The sequence below is a fragment of the Dothidotthia symphoricarpi genome, assembly GCF_010015815.1.
Source record: "Dothidotthia symphoricarpi CBS 119687 unplaced genomic scaffold P153scaffold_19, whole genome shotgun sequence".
NCBI lineage: Eukaryota > Fungi > Ascomycota > Dothideomycetes > Pleosporales > Dothidotthiaceae > Dothidotthia > Dothidotthia symphoricarpi.
The window spans coordinates 522348-543156 of NW_022985026.1; the positions used below are offsets into that span (position 1 = coordinate 522348).

General features: G+C 54.4%; 8 protein-coding genes across 8 annotated transcripts; 3 read left to right on the plus strand and 5 right to left on the minus strand.

Annotated features, from left to right (window-relative positions):
• Nucleotides 1-46: 46 nt before the first annotated feature.
• P153DRAFT_389224 (mediator of RNA polymerase II transcription subunit 10) lies at nt 47-579 on the plus strand (the record flags this gene model as incomplete). Its single annotated transcript, XM_033670825.1, has 3 exons — nt 47-68; nt 116-233; nt 291-579. 3 exons carry the CDS (start codon nt 47-49, stop codon nt 577-579), a joined length of 429 nt encoding a protein of 142 aa, XP_033520165.1.
• Nucleotides 580-1956: 1377 nt separating this feature from the next.
• Nucleotides 1957-2794, plus strand: P153DRAFT_252540 (uncharacterized protein; the record flags this gene model as incomplete). The annotated part of the gene is made up of 2 exons (XM_033662728.1): nt 1957-2511; nt 2573-2794. Coding segments are annotated over 2 exons (777 nt in total), but the record flags the coding sequence as incomplete, so codon positions are not given.
• Nucleotides 2795-3980: 1186 nt separating this feature from the next.
• P153DRAFT_298994 (uncharacterized protein) lies at nt 3981-4694 on the minus strand (the record flags this gene model as incomplete). The annotated part of the gene is made up of 1 exon (XM_033664249.1): nt 3981-4694. A coding segment is annotated over one exon (714 nt), but the record flags the coding sequence as incomplete, so codon positions are not given.
• Nucleotides 4695-5285: 591 nt separating this feature from the next.
• Nucleotides 5286-7070, minus strand: P153DRAFT_378606 (uncharacterized protein; the record flags this gene model as incomplete). The annotated part of the gene is made up of 2 exons (XM_033669808.1): nt 5286-6959; nt 7050-7070. The coding sequence occupies 2 exons, from the start codon at nt 7068-7070 to the stop codon at nt 5286-5288; spliced, it is 1695 nt and encodes a 564-aa protein (XP_033520168.1).
• A 762-nt stretch (nt 7071-7832) lies between these two features.
• P153DRAFT_93604 (uncharacterized protein) lies at nt 7833-8462 on the minus strand. Its single transcript, XM_033673500.1, has one exon. It carries the CDS (start codon nt 8374-8376, stop codon nt 7996-7998), a length of 381 nt encoding a protein of 126 aa, XP_033520169.1. The 5' UTR covers nt 8377-8462; the 3' UTR covers nt 7833-7995.
• Nucleotides 8238-9794, minus strand: P153DRAFT_369775 (uncharacterized protein). Its single transcript, XM_033668856.1, has one exon. It carries the CDS (start codon nt 9590-9592, stop codon nt 8549-8551), a length of 1044 nt encoding a protein of 347 aa, XP_033520170.1. The 5' UTR covers nt 9593-9794; the 3' UTR covers nt 8238-8548.
• A 4334-nt stretch (nt 9795-14128) lies between these two features.
• Nucleotides 14129-16105, plus strand: P153DRAFT_93715 (pisatin demethylase). The gene is made up of 4 exons (XM_033673502.1): nt 14129-14602; nt 14654-15016; nt 15074-15877; nt 15927-16105. Exons 1-4 carry the CDS (start codon nt 14297-14299, stop codon nt 16029-16031), a joined length of 1578 nt encoding a protein of 525 aa, XP_033520171.1. The 5' UTR covers nt 14129-14296; the 3' UTR covers nt 16032-16105.
• A 74-nt stretch (nt 16106-16179) lies between these two features.
• P153DRAFT_378610 (DEAD-domain-containing protein) lies at nt 16180-20072 on the minus strand (the record flags this gene model as incomplete). The annotated part of the gene is made up of 5 exons (XM_033669809.1): nt 16180-17242; nt 17381-17889; nt 18171-19370; nt 19416-19664; nt 19848-20072. The coding sequence occupies 5 exons, from the start codon at nt 20070-20072 to the stop codon at nt 16180-16182; spliced, it is 3246 nt and encodes a 1081-aa protein (XP_033520172.1).
• Nucleotides 20073-20809: the final 737 nt, after the last annotated feature.

Sequence of the window (20809 nt, forward strand, 5' to 3'; positions counted from 1 at the left end):
TACAGCTCGCGACACTCACAAGAACATCCTATCGATATTTGTCAAGATGGCTGCGACTAACTCTGACTGTATGAACATTCAATCGGGTCAATGTAGTATGCTAACGCTTATTTAGCCGCTATCAATACTGTTGAAGCACAACTGAAAGACATCGTGCAGAACCTCTACAATCTCATTGTGCAATCCTACGACCACCATGGAAACAAGACGCAAGAAGCCATGAAACGGGAAATGTGCGTAACACATATTGCGGCCAGGCAATTGCATGAGAAGAGCTAATGAGAGTACAGCACGTCGCTCATACAAAATCTGGTGAAGCTGTCGCAAAAGGCTCCTGCAATCCATATCGACATCCCACCTGAGGTTACGAGTTATGTTGAGGGTTCACGAAATCCAGATGTCTACACGCGCGAATTTGTCGAGACAGTGCAGCGAATGAACCAGATGATGAAAGGCCGCTTCGATGCATACCGCATGCTGCAAGAACAACTTGCATGGCAGCTTTCGAGCGCTATACCAGAGATGAAGGACGATATAGTCAAAGTAGTGGAATCGACCGGCGGCAAAGTTCCGACTTGAAAGTCGCACATGAACTTCGTTCGAGTACCGCACATATCTACGCTTTGCTCCGAGACAGCACTCAGGAGCGCTCGCTGAATCGACCTGTCAGGCTATGTTCACCCTTTTAGGTGGCTTATCCCAGTTCTAACGGCCACTGTATCTGAGTTTCCAGACACTCAGATTCAATCTTATGTCATTGCCAGCTACGCTACCGTCCCATGGCTGGTCGAATACATGATTGTGTTATAGCAGCTTGAGTACAAGCTCACCAAACCCCGGGATTTCATTGTTTCAACAGCGATGGAACGTTGGCTCACTGCGGTGTAGACACGCCCAGCGTGCTATACCGAAAGTCTTAGGGAGGCATGACACTGGTGATCGCCTTTCACGCAATTCCAAAGCGAGTCCCATTTGCCGATCGGGGATGTTATGCATTTAAACTCCGACACCGTTCACGACCATATTCTTCTCGGAGCAGGAAGTGCTCTTAAGTTTTCGTTTCTCCTTTATATGGCTGTGCATTTGGCGGGGAAGACATTATATGTGCTGTCAGTTCTAAATTTTATCAAGCATCAATTCGATTGAGACTGGAGCGAGCGAAACACGGTCGTTCTGACGCATCTTTGTGAGAAACCAAAAAGAATGCTGGACCAATTCTTTAAACGGTCATCGGGCAGAGATGCCTCGAAATCGTGACAACTTCTGGATTCCTACTTCTCACCCTAGGAGCCTAATACATTGGTGTAGCTTGATGTTGTAAGTCACAGCATGCGAACTGTGTAAACGAAAGGCCAACATTCCCGACAAGCTGTCTATGAGTGTTGTTGGAGTAGTAAAGCCATACCCCTAGCGTCCACGCATCTTGTCCATCTACTCTACACTACATCTCATCGATACCCGCCCATCAGGATGCGATCATTCACCAAGCACCATCGTTCGCCCACCACGTAGGAAGCAGTCACTCAACGACATCGTAATATTTGGATAGCAGCCATCAAATCTTCACTGTGTCGACTTTCACGTACTGGTTCCAATCCCCCATTTCACTCTCCTGCTCCCTAGCCACGTTCCATAGATATTTTTACACGCTTTGCCTACTGCTTCTAGACCCACGCAATCAAAAGTTCAACCCTTCAAGCCTTGTTTCAACTTGCTTCTATCATTCCCATCACCGCGATGCCATCGTTCTTCAAGCACACATCTCTGCACCGCCCGACCACTTCCACACCATCACCCTCCACTAGCAGAACCCCTTCTCCGTCTTCCTCCAGCCCTGAAACTTCACTCTCATGGTCCGACCTCATCTCCGAATCCTCAACCTGGGACATCATCACCGCGCCCAGCTCCCCCCCTTCCCGCTGCCACATCCCGACTTCCCTCTCATTCCACGGCTCCGCCCCCGTCCCAAGCAACAACCCCGTCCTAGACACGATAACCTTCCCGCCACACGCATCTTCCATCCCATCCCATCCCAACGGAACATGGCGCACCTCAACCCGCCACGCCCTCCAACATCCCCGCGAAACAGCATCATCCGTAGGCGAGGCATGCACACTCGACGTCGCCGCGCTCCGCAGCAGACTCGAGGACATCGCGGACACGGCCTCGGAAGACCTGACCGCCCGTCTGAATCGCGCGTTCGAGGGCCGCGATCTGATCGAGATGCATCATCGCGTGGTGGGCTGTGTCCCAGCGGCTCGCATGCCGGAGACGAGACATGTGAGCCGGGTTGTGGACGCGGTGAGCGATGCGGCGCAGGACCTCGCTGTGCGAGAACGCGTGTCGTCGGCGTATCTGGGTACGGAGCTGCAAGGGGATAAGTGGGCGTTTGCGCGTATTATGAGTTTGTCGGCGAGACGGGCGCTGGTACGGTGTGGGATATGCTGGGAGTGGCAGGTTGCGCATAGTAGGCAGAATCTTGGCTGGCAGGGAGAATTGTATAGTAGTCTGGTAGGTCCTTTCCCCCCTTTTTCTCGTAGTGAGGTGGTTTAGGTTGCTGACGAAAGATTAGGCAGATGTTTTCACGCGGGAGAAGATGTACAAGGGGGTTGCGCATTTGTTTGAGATGAAGCCTGTTTGGACTGCGGATCGGGCGGGGAAAGTCTGGCGTCTGGAACTTGATACGGGACTTATGGAGGTGAGTGTGGATGGTGAGAGGGATGGTTTGAGGGAAATGCCGGTTTGCGTGCAGACGGGGTTTGAATTTCTGGAAGAGTGGGGGTGTATCTCGATTGGTTATCATGCTGGGTGTGGTGTGCAGCTTGTCGAGGATGAGTGGGCTTTGGTTGGGGATGCCTGACTATGGAGGTAGCGGCGTAGATATGGACAGATGCAACACAAAAAGGAGCATGTTGAGACCCATGCATCATTTGGGTTAGGTGAAAACTTCTCGGACAGTATGACCGCCAGACTATAGCAGTTAGATAACATCCTAATGCACTTGAGTTCGATATAACTTCCTCAAGCAACCCAAACCCACCAATTCGCAGCGTCACGTCCCTCTTCACCACCGCAGACACACTCCGAGAATCATCAAGTCCTAGTACTACCATCCAGCGTCACATCCACACCCCGAAAAGCCAGAGCAGACAGATAACCTTCCCGAGGTTTCGAGAGTCCGTCCGAGCTTGAGGAGACGAACGAACAAACCGCAAAGCAGCTCACAACATTGCACCCGTAGTACACCGTCTCTCAACCATATTAACCGCCTCATAGTCACTTCGCGACAGACCATGGATGTCCAGAACGATCTATGGTATGGTCAATAATGGGTTCCTGTGACCTGACTGACTTGCATTATCATCTCTCTCCACGGCCTCATACAGGCGTGCTCGATATATGCATACATGTAAAGCATACGCTGGGAAAGTAATCGGGCCTCTTAACACCCATCTGCACGCGTCGAATTTATAGTGTACCTCGCTGCTTGAGACGGAGACGAATATGTGTCGCTCGCATCTTGTCTTGCATGTCATCTGTTATAGGACACTGGGCAGATAGTCACGCCCATGTACTTCCCCCACGTCGATGATTGGGACAGTCAATTGAATTGGAAACGGCGGTCTTCTTCCCACGGGATTGTCGCTCGGTATCTTCTAGGACTGATTCACTCGGTGCAGGTTAGACCTCTCGACTGACGGATTGGAGTAAAGGGGTGTTGTGGAGTTCGGTACCAGGGCTTTGAGATAAGTAGATGGATGGATGGCAGGCGAGGGACTGGAAAATGCGTGTATGTATATGCTGATTGATTTTCCAACTGAGAAATTAACAAACAAAAGCTGATCTCGAGTTTCATCGTCCACCGATTCAAGCCCAGTGAGTCGGTTCCATCAATACGAGCGTCTACTCTGCATGTACATCGCCCTCCCATCTCCATATGACCTATATCTCACCATCTACACCCCCACAACCTCCCCCCCCTACTGCATAGCCGCCTCAAACGCCCCAACCCTCGCCCGTCCATTCTCCCCCACCCTCCACGCCTCCACACTCTCAGGAACCTCCCTCTCACACCCCTGCGCCCCCACCCCCTCCCCCCAAGTCCCCCAATACGGCACAACCCCCGTCCAAACCCTCTCCCTCAACCCCCCATCCGCCGCATCCACCCGATCCTCACTCGGCCCCCCCGCCCTTACCTTCGCACTAGCCGTCTGCACCCTCACCCGCAACACAGACGTAGACGCCATCTCCGCCTTGGTGGGCGGCTGTCTCGAGTCCTCCCAGCGCTGCGGGAGCATCGCGTTCGTTATGCAATGTAAGGCGTATAGCGCCTCGGCTTCGTCGGTGACGAGCACGGCGTGTCCGTACACAATTGCGCTGCGGTAGTTGCAGGAGTTGTGGAAGGGGGAGAGGGCGAGGACGAGGCCGTCTAGGAAGGTGGCGGCGAGGGATACGGGGAGGCCTTGTGCCTCGCTGTCCGAGGTGGAGGCGGATTTAAAAACACGTCCGCTGACGTACCCGTGCAGGTAGATGTCCATGCTCGTTGTTGCGGGGTCGGCGTCGGGGGTGGAGAAGTTTCCTGTGCTGCCTATCATGGGGAGGAGGACGGGGAAGGGGTGGGAGGGGTCGGTGAAGGAGAGGTGCAGGATTGGGCAGGTGTTGATTAGGGTGTGGATTGTTGTGTAGTCGTATGTTCCTTTTGTTGGTTGGTTAGGGGGTGTTTTATTTGGGGGTTTGGGGAAGATATCTACCTCTCTTTGCTAGGCGCCCGAGGGTGTTGACGCGGGATTTGGGGTATTCCATTGTAGTGGTGTTTGGTCTTCTTTTTTACGCTTGTATGTCTTTCTGTTTCTCTTTCACTTCACTCACAGTCGATCGGTCGGTGATACAGAAACCTCGACCTCCCCTTCCAAGCCACTCTTTATACACCCCCCTATGACTCCTCCAGCTATGATTCCCACTAACGGCATGCACGCCATACCTCCGTCGCAAGATAACAGCTCGATGTAAGCACCCCACAACCCCCTCCCATTGGCGGAAAACCAGCAACACCAGGCGTGTCGGGCGTGTATCGTACACGCGTACGGGACGAACGAGTATCGCTATACAGGCTAACGCAGGCTACCGCAGGCTGGCACCGGAGCATCAGCGTCGTACAATGATTACAAAACACCAACATCTGCGTATAGCCATAGTCATAGTCATTAGGCGCCATGACATCACACTCCACAAGGCGCGGTGATATATATTTCTCCATGTCCTACAACTACCCCTACTTCAACGTCTCAGCTGAACCCCCAAGCGCCTACAACACCCCCGCGCACGCTCTCCAGCTCCAAACACTGGTACGGACTACTCATAGGGTCGTAATACAGGCCCTCGACGCGCCCGTCGCTGCGGCGCAGACAGACATAGTAGAAGCCGCTGATGGTCAGCCCGCAGCCCGAGTCGTCAAACGACGCGTGTGACTCATCTCCTCCTCTGTCGGCGTGGTGGGGGCGGAAGGTGTGTGTGTGGGATTGCTGCTGCGGGGGCCACGAGCTATGTATGGCGTCGCGTGGTGTTGTTGTTGTTGATGTGCGTGTCGGGACGTGATGTGTGGGCGGGGGCGTGAATGACGAGTTGAGGGGCCGCACGAAGCAGCGCTCTTTCCAGCGCATGAAGATCCACTCCCTGCCTACGCTGCTCCACCAGCGCTCGCTGCCCAGACACCGCCCCACCTCCTCGTCGCGCAGGTCGCGCAGAGGGGGCAGCTTGCGCCAGTACATGGCGTCGTTTGCGGCGCTAGACTGGAAGCTCTCCGTCAGGAGTGTGTATTTCCGGAAGTCCAGGATCTCACCTTCCAGGAACGTGGTGATGGAGGAGGACGAGGCGCGGGTGGCGGTATGGGAAGGCACGTTATACGCTTCCATGGTGGCGCTCAGCTGCATCGTGTGCCAGTCGACCGTGTGGAGGGTGACTTTGACGGGCCAGCGGTCGGGGTGGTGGGCGGCGGTGGCGTGCTGGCAGCCGGACAGGACGGCGCCCGGTGCGAGCCAGGAGGTCGGGGCGGGCGGGGGGATGGCGTCGGGGCGGGTGAGGAAGTCTGGGCGGTGGCTGTTTTTGCGCAAGAGGCCTGCGCCACGGGCGAAGGCGAGGCTCTCGTCGGGCGAGTCTGTACTGCGGATGTGCGAGAGGTACTCGACGCTCAGCTCGAGCATGGGCGAGGACGGGGCGGCGGGGGACGAGCGGTCGTGGTAGCCGCGGCGGTAGGCGTCAACGCGGGAGAGCATGTCGCGGCGTTCGCGGTCGAGCGAGGATGTCGGCGGCATGGCCATGTGGCGGTCGAGCGAGGACGTGGACGTGTAGCGGTCGCGCTGCTCCGGGTGATGGGTGCCCCGCAGCGCCTCGGTGCGCGAGCGGGCAGAGAGCCTGTGCTGGCGGCGCTGGGCCTGCGAGACGCCCTGCGAGCGGCGCTCCGAGGCCCAGTGCTCCCTCCCCAGCATGCGCAACATGTCGGGCCCCGGCTGGTCGGCGGCGAGCAGGGCGTCCATGTCGTCGTCGGGGGCGGGGCTCCAGTCGTACAGCGAGTTCTGGCTGGGGACGCGGTCGCCGTACGCGTCGCTCAGGCGGTTGAGGCGGTCCATGGAGCGGCGCAGGCGGTCGCGCTGGTCCTGCTGGTTCAGCAGCCGCAGCCCGTCGTGCGAGCGGTGCAGCGGCAGCTGGTAGCCCTCGTCGTGGGCCGCGCGCAGGAAGTGCAGGCTGGCGCGGGCCTCGTCCGTGTCGCCGTCGTGCACCACGGAGCCCAGCGCGGCGGCGAAGCTGAGCACGTCGTCGGCGCGCGTGAAGCCGTCGTCGCTGTCGTCGCCGTCTTCGTCGACGTGGGTGCCGAGCGTGGCGGCGAGGTTGGGCACGTCGCGGTTCAGCGGTGCGAGGGCCGAGATGAACGAGGCCGAGGGTGGGTACGACGCTTCGGGGTCCTGGACGGCCTACGTCAGCGCAGCGGGCGACTTGACCTCTCCAGCCCAGCCAGGCCAGTCAAGAGAGGACGAGCAGGGAGAGAGGCGTACAGGCGAGTTGGCGGGCGGCATGGTGCCAGTGGGCGTCTTCTTCTTCTCAACGGCGAGCTATGGGCAGAGGCAGGCGTGGTGGTGGTGAGTTTGGTTCTGGTGGATCGTCTTGGTCGTGTTGCGCATAGCGGCAGGCGTGGGTGGTGAGTGACAAGTGACGAGTGACGGGCGACGGACCATGGGCGAGGAAGAGCGGCGCATGTCGACAGCACCCGGCGAAACAGCGTCAAACACTCCAGCTCAGCCATGCATCACCTCATCTATTTCTACTGCTGGCCAAAAAGTGGCGCCAATACCATACCACGCCCGTTGGCTGCCCCTCTCTTATCGCTGGCCCTCGCCATACACCCGCGCTATGGCGATTGCCATCTGGGGAACGGCACGCACATCATGCAGCCGCCGTCAGACTCCGCGCCGCATGTCATGATCTGCAGATGCGAGGGCAGGATCCCGTGCATTCAACCTCACAAGCTGCATCGTGTTATTGCATCACTTCAAGCACACAAGCAGAAACAATATGTAGAGTCAAGTGTTCGTTTTTTATTACATTTACTTGATCGAAGCCTAGCTTCTCCAGCATCTTTTTCGCCCCACCAGGGAGCTAGGAGACGTAACCTATGACCCCACACGTCCAGACTCAGAAACGTCGACGGGAGAAGGTGGCCGTGCCAAGAGTGCATGCATGGCAGGGGAAGACGTGTTTGCTCCGCACGCAGAGTACCACGTCACCCCTTCGCCAAAGCCAGGACAGAGTCGCCACAGACGAACTCGTGTCCCTCTCAGTCCCACCACCACCCCGTCAAACCCCGTCATCCTTCCGCGCAGGGCAGAGCTATGACACCAACATCGCAGATGTGGCGTGTATAACTTTTGTCGCCCGCAGACTCAGCGTAGTCCAGCTGGCACTCAATACCAGTCTGAGCAGCGGTTGTGGAATAGCGTGTGCTCACATCTCATCGTAAGGAAAAGCCGCTGGGGCGTCCGTAGAAGAAGACGAAGAACCCGCATATCCCCCAAAGAAAACGACATTAAAAAAACAAAATATTCCCAACCGAGTGTACCTGCCTGCCTCGTAGCCGCGAGGCTGTCTGTATCTTTCCGTTTGATAATGCTGACATGCGAACCTCCCAGAGATGCTTGTAACAAATAAAAAGGAAAAAATATAAAGAAGAGGAGGGCCTCGGGCCGTCGTCGTGATGCGTGACAATGGGAAAGGAAAAAAATGTGTAATGAGAAAAAAAACGCTCGCTAAAACATGAGGTATCAAAGTAGGAAAATGATAGGAGATAAAAAAGCAAACGCTAAGGTTGGAAAAACGCCGTCCCATGCTTGGTAGTGATGATATCGTTTCGTCTCGTGTCGGGCATCGTGGATGAGGTTGTGCACAACCTACGGGAAGGAATTCGTCGGACGGGCCATGTCCACACTTCCCAGCTTCGATTCGACAGCGGACCTCAGGGCTACACCGGAGTTTTTCTGGGCGTCACGCGCGCAGCTGCTTATGTGAAGGCAGCGTACTGCGTAGCGAACCCAGAATCCCATCCGAAACCACCGCCAAAGCCGTGTACGGCACCTCCGCACTGCTGGGCGAGCATGCTCGGCAGCGGGAGGCAGGGGATCGGGGCAATGGCCGGAGGCGGGCTGTAGTACACGCTCGTGGTGTTGTACGGCTGGCTGAACGACGGTGTGGGCGAAGGCAGCTGGATGGCCTCGAAGCCAGAGGGGCCCATGGTGCTCCAGAAAGAGGGCTGTGTTTCACTGCAGGTGGTGATTGTCGGGCTGGGCGTCGAGGGGATGACGCGCCATGTGTCCACGGGCTGCGGGTGTGCGATGGGGCAAGGCTGCCACCAGTTGGAGGCGGCGTGCGAGCTGGCAAGGAGCGGTGCGGGGCGGACCACGTCGACGATCCTCGGTGGGGGAGGCAGGAGCGGGTGGAAGAGGCCCATGATGGCGCTCTTGACGTCCTCGCTGCGTGCCTCGAGAAGCTCGCCAGCACCCTCCTCCTCGAGTCCTTCCAGTGCCTTGACGCCGGTGCGGAAAACGTAGCGGTTGACGGCCTGCACAAACCCGTCCTGCAGCTTCTTCAGCTGCTGCTCCTTCTCGGCCCATTCCCAGGTGCTGGCTGCCACGTCGACCGAGTAGATGTCCTTGTGGTACTCGATCAGCGACTCGATGGTCTCGGGCGTGAGCTTGAATGCAACCTCATGCTGTGAAACCATGTCGACGTGCACGGCATACGCCTCGATGTGGATGAGCTGGTAGTTGAACAGGGCCTCGACCAGAGGGTTGGCGTCCTTGCGCAGTTCCGCATCCGGAGCCTTTGGGACCATGATGCTGCACAACGACCACATAGCGTTGGGACCCGAAAGTGTTTCTGTCAGGCATCGTGTGTGTTGTTGCACGCTGTTGAGTGGGCGCTTGACTCGGTTTATCCTCTTCAATGTCTGTGTTAACCATGGCTCGACCTTGGACGCAAGAACAACGTTGACGTTTGATCGTGGCGCAAAGGCCGCAGCCGAGGCGGGTAGTAACGAGATCGGCATTGTGAATGGTCGGAGCGTGTGCGGAAACGGTTCGATATTATGTGTGTGGGACGTGTATCAAACCAAAGCAGAAGTAAAATAAAATGTGAACAAAAGAGAAGTAAATAAAAAAAGATGTCTCAGGCGTATATGGATTTTTGACGAGCTCGCCTATATAGGGTTGGAGACAAGGAGGAGACGGACGAATGAGGAGGGGAGGATGGCGAGGTTGGAGGTGGAGGGTAGACAAGCTTAGCGGGAGAGGGTGAGATGTTTCTTAAGAGCATCCGAGCGGCGATCATGGGTCGTAGTCGATTCGGCGTGGCCACTGAACTCGGCAAGGATTTCATGCACACTGCCCCGTTTAGCTGCACTGCGCATCTAGCTTGCTTAAACTTGCATATGGCGAGAGTCTACACCTGCACCTGCAGCTTAGGCGGATCTTAGCTAACTGTGCGGGCAGAGCGATCGCGTGGATAGGTGGACACGTTCACAGCGAAGATTGCGATGCTCTCATGGCGGCCATGGTCGTCATTTGCGGCCATGCGCAGACGGAGATGAAGACGACAGCGGCGCCAGATGGGCTTATCGCGGAAGACACAATGGCAAGAGGAGCCGGCCATGATTTCCATGCTGTCCCGTAGAGACATGCCAGCTGAGGGTCGAAGCTCACGGCTGACCTTGCACAATGCTCGCAGAAACCTGCCCGCGAGCCCGCAGATGGCTTGCGTCAGATCACAGGCATCGAATTCAAGCCCGTATGCGAGCAACCGGAGAACGGCCAGCCCTTGCACCAGAATCTTGCATTTGCAACACCAAGCGAGTTCCAGAAACCTTCCTTGAACGTCCAAATGGAGAGCGCACCGTAACGGCGTTGCTTCCTTTTCAGGAACGTTGCAATCCAGCAATTCTGCCTCCATGCTAGGGGGACGGTGTCTCCCAGGTCGGAGAATGTGGGTGTACTCGATGTCGGCTTGGACCATCTACAGGATGAGGTTGCTTGAGCCTAAAAATGGGCTGGCACCACTGAGCCCAATCAGCAGGGATAGCAGGGATGCGAGCAAGGTTCTCATCCGCATCGCAAAAGCCTCCTCTCATGTGATCGCGGGACTCACGCGGCCGACAAGATGTTTTGAAAATTGCAGAATCCACTGTTTGGGTAGCCCGGGCGCGTACACAAACCCGGCCCTCAACCATTGCGAAACCCAAAAAGCGGACGCTCGACATGACGCAACGCGCTCGTTCGACTTGAGATTGGAGATTCCGCCACTTTTCGCATCTGCCCGAAGCCCTCACGCACGTACGCACGCACGTGCGCCATGTGGCGGTGACAGGTAGATCGCCCCGGAGCTCCCGACCTCGCAGCCTCGTAGTCGTCGAAAGTCTCTTCGTAGATCTCGCTTCCACCGATGCAACGTATCGTCATGCCTCATTCTAAACACCACGCTTTCGTCCATTCGTCATATCTGCCTACGTAGGAGAAGATCTAAGCTGCATGTCTCGTCGTTTCAGCGACCCTCTCTCCCCACCACGTCGCCTCGACCATTGGAACAGCCTCTCCAAATCAAAACGTCCGCATGAGCTGACGACCCCATATATCCGTTATCGATAGGGCATCGTCCCGCAGCTGCCATGTTTCGCATCCTGCACTGGGGGGACCCCGAGCTGCTGCACGACTGCGCCTCACACTGGCACGCAATACGCAATAGCCCGATCGGCTGTGGCGGCCGTCACACTGGCCCAGTCGGTGAGGATATCGCTGCAAAGAGGTGCGTGTCCAGCATCGGCTTCGCAGTCACTTGCACCTCTTCCGGGTCCTGCTCAGCTGGACAGGGGTCATGCTGCACTAGGCCGGTGTTAAGCGTCATGTTAAACTATCCACATGTGCACAAACTTGTCTTCATCAGTACCCGCGATATAGGTGTAGTATAGAGTCATGACGACGCTCTGTCGTGTCTGCTGGCTGTCATTGCCAACGAACTTGCGTGCATGCGAGTATTCTGCTGCTGTTTCAGAATCTGCCGGAGGTCTGGTGGCCGCAGCCTGCATGCCACGCATCGCTACTACGTGGGGATGACTCACTCACCGAAGACGTACACGTTGGAGCAAAACTTGACGTATTTTCAAGACTTCTCTCTAGCAAGTTCTACACGCTGTAGTTTCATTTTTCATGATTCTCATGATCCAGTTTTGGATTCCCAACTTTGGTTGTCTCACTTGATGGGGTATCCTGACTGCAGCCTGCGCTGCCATCTCGAACCCAACCAATCTTATCAGATCTCGCTTACTTGGCCCGCAACCCAGATCCAAGTCCAAGGGCTGTTACCTACACTGAGGTTTTACCAAATGTGGAGAAAACGACCCAGTAGCAAAAGTCGCGCAGCACCCCTGCCACCTCGTCTCGATGCTCGAGCATACACACGGCACAGTATATTTTGAGCTTGCGGGACGGCTTAAGAAACAACCCCCATTCACACACCACATTTATGTCTAACCTCCATGTCTTTGCTTTCTCCTAGTCTCACCCAAGCGGTGGGTTGTGTGCGAAACCTCTTCACACACATGTGCAGCACGCACGCATGCGCGAAGCACACCCCCCTCAGACCTGCCATCAAACGACGTTACTGCACAAGAAACAGAATCAGGCAGTCGTTGAGAGAACCCGCGGGTCCAGGACCAGGCCCCAGGGGACCGGAAGCATGCATGTAATGTAGAAAAATTCTCCTCGACAAGACCTCCATTAGTGGCTATTAGCAAACGCAGCAAACAGGCATAAACGTACCAAGTTGGACGATGGGGGCTAAATAGAAACAACGGGACCAGGGGGGCGTCCGACTAAGCTGTGCTAAGAACTAGGTTCCGGGGGCTGACAACCCTATTCTCTTTGTCCGAAAAGGGCGTGTGGCGTCAATTGTGATATATACTTGCCGCCCCCAACACGGGTCGGGGAGCTCGCACAACCACACGCCTGGGTCTCCTGGCGCTGTGCCTTTGAGATAGGTATTGCATCTGAGATCGGGGATATAGGGAGCGTAGGGCGGGATCTGGAGCTGCGAGAGTGTCTGGAAAGAGGTTTGTGGCTTGGGGGGTCTCGATATAGGCTTAGATATGCTTTGGGGGGTTGGGGTCAGGGATGCTGGGGAATCCGGAGGAGACGCAGTGTTGGGTGCACAGCGTCGTTTCTTACGTGAAGTGTGCACAATGGGAGACGTCGAGACGGCGTGCGACTGGGTCGATGCGTGTGGGTCGCTACTGCGGTTGAGGTGTGTGTGTGCGAGATAGAGATGGACGGCAGAGGTGTCGAACCGCCGTCAGTCTCAGTCTCAGTCTCGGTCTCTGCATCCGTGAGCTTGCAGAGCATCCATCCCCTTCGAGGATGCATGCACCCCATCGCCCTTTGATGCTCCAGGGATCTATGCGGTTGCAGTGATGCCGCCCAGGCTCTTACCCTTACCCTTGGATATGTCGGCGCTACGCCAAACTGCTCGCTGTTTGACGTTGATCTGCTCCCACAAAAAATGATATGGGTTTCGCTCCCTGCATGACATGGTTCAGATCATGATGTTGTGGCGGCTGACGCGTATCGATCTCTTCCTTGCGTAGTCGTAAGCAACGGGAGAGTTTAAGTGGGGTGGGAGCCTCCAATGGTGTTGGATGGTTGAGGGGGTAGTATCGCAGTGAATGTAGAAGCATGTACGTTTAAAGTGGATAAAACATTTGTTGAAAGCGGTTCTCCTTCCTTCTCTTCGACGTTAGTCAAGTTGAAAGGATATGAAAGTCGCATGGGAGAGATAAGTCGACAGGAGGAATGCGCGACATGTATTCCCTCGCTCCTCCACCTTCCTGTATTGCTCTCTGGTGATAAGAAACTGTGCTTGATCGATGATTGCACTGCTGTTCGAGAAAAACAACTTGTTTAATGCTGCATCGATTTGCGTCCAATTTGTGTAAGCTTTTCTGCCAAGCAATGACCATGTCCGCAACAGCACGCATCTCCAGTGATGAACTTCTTATGAAGAGCAGCGCGATATACTGCCCGAGGTTACTCGTCATAACGCAGTGTCTGTGATATACGTTATTGCCGAGTAGAATACATGGAGATCATGTCGGTCATCGGTGCAGTCGGGTAGTCGGCGCTGCATCGGGGGTAACGTGAGCTCGGAAATCATCGGCAGTTACGTTCGAGCGTCAACTTCGCAACTGCCGACTCTACCAAGAGCCACAAGATATTGTTCCGTTCCACACAAGACCAGCTCACAGGTGTCTAGTCTCGTAATAACGGGCGGCAGTTGAAGATGGCGACAGAAATGTAGCACTGGCATACACAAGGTCGCGAAGTATATTGTAAGACACGACAAGGTGAAGCACAACATCCAGGTAGCGATCATAACCTTTTCAGAGGCTTCACGGAATGGGCAAGAGGCGATGTGGCATAGCGTGGAACAAAATGAGAGCGTTGTGTCCCGGGTTCCGTTGACGTTTACCCCGCGTTATCCCCGCGATCCATGCTAACGATCACCACCACGGACCCACGTCAGCATATCTCAAATACTTCATCACAACTGCCGGCCTTGGGGATCTGACGCAGTCTGGTAGGATGCGAAGATCAGGCCGAAGTGCGAGAGCGACGATGCCTTCATATACTGTGCGCCCCAGCGGTCCTTAATCATGCACCACTCTCCATCATTATTTCCGACTTCTACTTGATATATTGTATAGTTCACTATGTTACTTAATGAGATTTTACCGTTCCTTGTACGATATTGGCCTGCTGTTCTCATCTCTAGTACCGTCGCGTACTTGCTTACGAACAAGTTCTGGAAAGGACTGAACAAGTATCCGGGGCACTGGGTGGCAGGATACACCAACTGGTGGAGATTGTACGACGTCTTGGGCTGGAAACATCAGTGGACACAAATAGCTCTTCACCGGGAGCATGGAGACGTTGTACGATTAGGGCCTAATGTTCTCTCTTTCGCGGATCCCAGAGCCATCAAGATCATCTACGGGCTGAACAAAGGCGTAATGAAGGTATGTCTACAATGCTGGAAGCAATATCAAATTCTCACTAATCCTCCTCAGTCCGGTTTTTATCCCGTCCAAACGGCTGTGGCAAAAGGAAAGACCCTCTACTCTTTGTTCTCTACCGTCGACGAGGATTTCCATGCAAAGTATCGTCGGTGTGTGAACAGTGCCTTCGCCATGACCTCACTTGTAAACTATGAGCCGCTCGTCAACTCCACTTTGACTTTCTGGCTCGATAGGACGCAGGAGATGTTTGCAAATACCGGCAACAGCTGCAACTTCAGTCAATGGCTGCAATTCTTCGCTTTCGACGTCATCGGCGAATTGACTTGGAGCAAGCGTCTAGGATTTGTGGAGGAGAACAGAGATGTGGATAACATCGTTGCGTTCCTGGGGAAACTATTCGACTACGTCGCGCCAGTAAGTCAGGTCGTTCATACTTCCAATAGATATATCCATGCTCACACTTTTCCCCAGGCCGGCCAAATGCCCATCCTCGACCGCATCCTATGGAAGAACCCCATCACTCTCTTCGCCCAACGCATCGGCCTCGACAAGCGCATCCACCCAGTCGTCCTCTTCGCACTAAGCCGCTCCAACGAACGAGCCAGCCAAATCGAAAAAATCAAACGCTTCGGGCTCTCCGACGACGAGCGCGCCAACCCACGGGGCATCGACCTGCTCTCCAAGTTCGCGCAAGCAAGCCACGACCACTCCTTCATGGACGACGAACGCATCCTCTCGACATGCACATCCATGGTCTTCGCCGGCTCGGAAACAACCGCCATCTCCCTCTCCGCCGTCTTCTACTTCCTCGTCAAGCACCCGCTCGTCTACGCAAAGCTGATGCAGGAACTCGACGCCGCCGTCGCAGAAGGCCGTATCGAGTCCCGCCCCGATAAAACCGTCTCCTGGGCTGAGGCGCAGAAACTGCCTTACCTCGACGCCGTCGTTCAGGAATCTTTCCGTCTGCACCCCGCCCCGGGACTTATCCTCGAACGCGTCGTCCCGCTCCAAGGCATGCAGATCCTTGGCGATTTCATCCCGGGTGGCACGATCGTCGGCTGCAATGCGTGGGTTGTGCACCGCCGGCCCGAGGTCTTCGGCGTGGATGTCGATACGTTCCGGCCTGAGCGGTGGATCGAAGCGAGTCCGGAGAAGCTCAAGGAGATGAAGGGTACGATGCTACAGTTTGGCGCCGGGGCGAGGACGTGCATTGGAAAGAACATCAGTTTGCTGGAGATTTATAAGTTGGTGCCGAGTTTCCTGAGGAGATTTGAGGTGAGTAATCATGCGTTTGGGATCGATGAACAAAGCTAATGATGTGCAGATTGAACTTGAACGTCCTGGGGCGGAGTGGAAGACACATAATGCGTGGTTTGTTACGCAGAAGGAGTTTAACACGCGGTTTAGGCCAAGACAAGTGCCGGTCTAAGGGGTGTACCAAATAGCAATTTCGTCATTTAGCGTTGGAGTAATGTCAAGGGTCATACACAAATTCAAAAGATATACATTTCCCAATATCCTTTAAAAAACGCCGATGTATTAACACATAACATATCAAATTTCTCCTCGCTGTCCCATCACGACTTCCTTTTCTGCATGCCCGTTTTTCTCTTTCCCAGCACATCTCTCCCCTCCTCAATCTGCAGCAACGCCTCCCTTTTCTTCTCCGTAACCGGCTTTAGCGCATCTCGCACTACTCGTCCCTCAACACTAACACCTTCTTCCTCATACTCTTCCATTTTCTTGCCCACCCTGTTCTCAATCGCAAGAATGAGGTCCACATCTCTCTGCCCGATGAGCGTCAAACTGGTACCCACTCTCCCTGCACGTGCCGTACGGCCAACACGGTGGATGTAGTCATCTGGGTCGCGTGGGACGTCGTAGTTGATAACGAGTGCTACTTCCGGAATATCGAGCCCACGGGCTGCGACGTCGGTGGCGACAAGAATGCGTGCGGCTTGGGCGCGGAAGCGGGCGAGGTTATTCACACGATCAGATTGTTTGAGACCCGAGTGTAGGGCCGTGACGCGATGGTCGAGGGCGCGCAACATGTACTCCAAAAGCGTCGCCGTCTTCGTGCGGTTGCAAAAGATGATGACCGATTTCTTAAGGTTTTCGGGCGTCGCAAGGAGCACATGCAGATAGCATTCTTTGTGCGTGACGGGCGTTTGAATGTACGTTTGCTGCAGCTTTGGCGGAATGGCGAGAGTTTCAGTGTCGACCTCGCAGACGAAGATAGGCGGGCGACCAGGACGTGGTTGTTCTTTGAGGGCGAGGACTTCCGGCGTGACAGTGGCTGTGAAGAGGAGTGTCTGCCGTTCTGTTGGGGGTGGAAGGACAGATAGACAGGTTTCGAGATCGGGGAGCATGCTGCCTTTACCCGGAGCAAGGAGACGATCGGCTTCGTCAAAGACAACGAAGCGGACTCGGCGCAGACCACAGATCGTATCTTCGCCAGAGGTCTTGATGTGCTCTGCTAAACGACCTGGTGTGGCGATGACAACATGCGGTCGAGAAGCCAGGTTTATGGCTTGCTCACGTTGATCTGTTCCGCCGGTAACGAGGATCGGTTTCATTGACTGAGGCGCAGATATAGCCTTGACTTGCTCATAAATCTGGATTGCAAGCTCTCGCGTGGGTCTGTTCCTCCAGTCAGTACGCTGATGAGAATGAGACCGAGAAGCGCGAACAGCCTCACACTACACTTGCAGTTGCCAAATGGCAAGTGAACATTGTACTGAGGCTAATCCGACTGAGGGATGATGATGAACTACTCACGTGACGATCAAGGCGAAGATGCCACTCGGGTCCTCCGCCCATCTTTGGAGGATTGGCACTGAGAAGGCGACGGTTTTACCCGTACCTGTCCTGGATCCACCAATACAGTCTCGTCCCTTGAGGATCTCAGGAATACATGCTTGCTGAATGCCAGTGGGCTTCTTGATCTCCATGGACGCCAAAGAGGCAACGAGCCAAGGAGCGACATCGATCGAGGCAAAGCTCACCGCCTTTTCTTTAGTAATAGGTACTGTCGCTATGTCTTGAGCCCGTATTACAGGAGCTTGAATGTCCTTCGTCTTAACCCGGGAGATAGTCGCGACCGGAATTCTTGAAGGCGCAGGCTCAACATCCGACTCTTCCTCATTTGGTGACAGCCGTCTCCGTTTCCTAGCACCCGCTTGGTGCTCATATAGCTCCTGGTCGGACGCGTTCGATGAGTAGTCGCTCATGGTAAGAGTAAGTGGTGTCGAGTGAATGTTACAGTCCCGAAGTTGATTTGTAGATGTCTCGAAATTTTGTGCAGGGATCTTTATCGATACGCACGGACTTAACATGGGCACCTCGTCGAGTCGCAGCAGCTAGCTCTGAACTCGCACGAATGTGCCCGAGGGTCTTCGGTACTCTATATGTGTCAACGTTCAGCACGTATAGCGACGCGAAGATACTCACGGCTTACGTATAAAGCTGTTGAAATTGGAATTTGCTTCCACCTGTATTTTGCAGCCGGACTGACCTACAGCCTGCCATCCCTCCGATATCTACAGCACGCTTCACCACAGAGACACACTTTGTCCAGGCCTGCCCAATACTTATCGCCGTAGTCGACAGTGATTTCTGAGCTTGCGTCTACTCCTTTGCTGACTAATATTACTCGCTGCGTGTCCAGCCAGTTGAAGGTTGAGAATTGTGCATTCGCCTTGCAGCTGTGATTAACGAACCGTGTGTAGTTCCCTACTCTTCCTTGCCAGATCTGGTAGTTGGCCGATGGTGTAGAGCTATCCATTACGTCTAGGTGTCTGACGCCTTTGGTGATCGATCCGACTAGTTCTCCGACTGCAACTCCTCGGTCGAACGAAACCAGCGCCACCAGTCCATTGTTCTTTCCATCTGGTGTGCGGTATATTTGAACCGGGGAGGGTTTGCGCTTCACGCAGCCGAAGAGCGAAGGAAAGCAAAAGCACGAGTTGGATTTGGGGTCATCCGACTGCTGCTGGTTGCAAAGAGCACAGCTGTTAGCGCTGTTCGTCCGTATGGCAACATTTGACTGCGGCACCCAGCGCGGATCTTCGCATCCCCATACGGATTCATCGATGATCGACTCTTCCACATTCTCAAATGTAAAGTATGGGTCGTGAAGCTGGTAGGTTTGCCGGAGTGGTATGGGATCCGATCCATCCTCGAAGACAACCCACTCGTGCGGATGACCAGGGTACTGAAGAGCCTGAGGCTCTCCGACAATCACTAGTAGTTGTCGCCAATACGGATGTAATGTGTCTGCTGCGACTTCCAATCTCTTCCGTGAATTTCGCAGTCGTCGCATGGCGTCGACGTCAAAGCCTACGCGATACTTGCAAAACCGATAGATCCCCATACCGGCAAACACTAGAGCAGCCCAGCCCGCTGCATCTTTGACTTCCTTGTATCCTCGCCAAATAGCCATCTTATTACGCAGTTCCTTCTCAGACCACCCAAAGTCTTGACATGCTTCCATGAACACTGCTTTCCTGTGCTTGGTCACCGACAATTCGGACATTGCACTGACTCGAAGTTGGACCTGTTCCTCGAACATCTCGATCCATCGTGCTTGCACGATCATCTCAATGGACCGACATACACGGCTCGCTTGCGTAATCTTCCGACAGAAGACATTCATTTGACTGAACGACTCGTATACTGGATGTTCCGCTGTGCTGAGGACTTCCATCGTTGTGATGTCTGCTGATGCTCGACGAATAACATTTGTAGTACTTGTGGGTTGTATCTGGAACTGTTCGAAGATTGCTTTCGGATCCAAGTTGACGGAGCCATGCACCTGCTCCCAGATGCCAATTATCAGCTTGTCTAATGTGGACGGTTGGAAGACAAATTTCTCGGAGGCCACTTTTTTTCTCTTTGGAAAACTTCGAGCGTCAACTTGCATTTGACGCTGGTGTTCGCTGAGGTCCTCTTGAATAGACTGCGTTTGGCATACTCGCAATCCGCCTGTTCCTTTTCTGCGAGAGCTGTCAAGTGCTGTGTCGTCTGTGGCCTCCCGTTCTTCGACTGGCTTATCAACATGCGACTGTTTATCGATTGGTGATGGTATTCTGTCATCTTGACGAAGTAACATTGGACTCTGGGAGGGCGCAGGGGTCATAATTCTTGTCAAATCCAGGGTCCTCTGCATGCACGTTAGTTCCTTTTGGTCAATTATATAGATGCAGCGTCCTCATCTCTCGAGAAGAATTGCGTTGATTCTAGAAACCGCTTGGGGGTGATTCCACGAACATACCGATGCTACTCTGTTTGATCTCGGCCGCATCGTACTCCCTGGGCTTGCATCTTCGAGGAAAGCTTCGAAACGGAGGACAGGTCGAGCTAGGCCATCTATCTGCGGCCACGCAATGTTGATGTTGGACTTCGCGAGATGCTCTTGAATTGCGCGACCGATGCATTCTTCCAGTCCGTCGATATCTTCGAGGGTGTTCATGCCACAGTTCCACTCTGAAGTATAGGTCATGCTTTACTTTTCGTGTTCTGAGAGATTACGCCTTTATGCATGTACCAGAGCTGTTTATGAGAGCCTTTTACAGAGGCGCCAACAAGTGGCGAACGACTTATGCTTTGCCTGTACTTCCTTCATGCGATTGCGGAGGATACTCGGTTGGGCGATCAGAACATGGGCGGGAAACTTAAGGTATTTGAGCGGTCTGGCTCGATTGGCTGGCTTTAGTGGCCGACTACGCCGAAAGAACCTTATTAGCATCCCTATTGTGATGCAAACCACACGCGGAGAGGACATACAATAGATCTCTGCACTCAAAACCTATGTTGTTAGATACTCTCAATATGACGGCGCTACGGTCCTAGTGGATATGCGTACGTTTGCGGGCTCATTCCTTGCGGGCAAACTCGACCGAGACGCACTAAAGCTAGTTCCCGCTAGTCGAATTTTCGGACGTCATCAGACGCTAGACAATGTCAATGTCTAGGACAGCTGCAAATCTTTGAAGTTGACTAAGGGAGGGTATGAGAGAAGCTGCGTCTGAATCGTTAAATAGCTTGGCTTTTGTTAGCCAGAGCTACTCCAGTACAACAGATGAGCAGCCTCACGAATGATTCCCATGACGACAGGCCCACAATTGCCAAGGAACAATATGGGGAGGTCTGCCGAGTAGCACCCCAATTTCGATATGGCAAGTAGGAGCACTTGAGAGTTTTTACTTT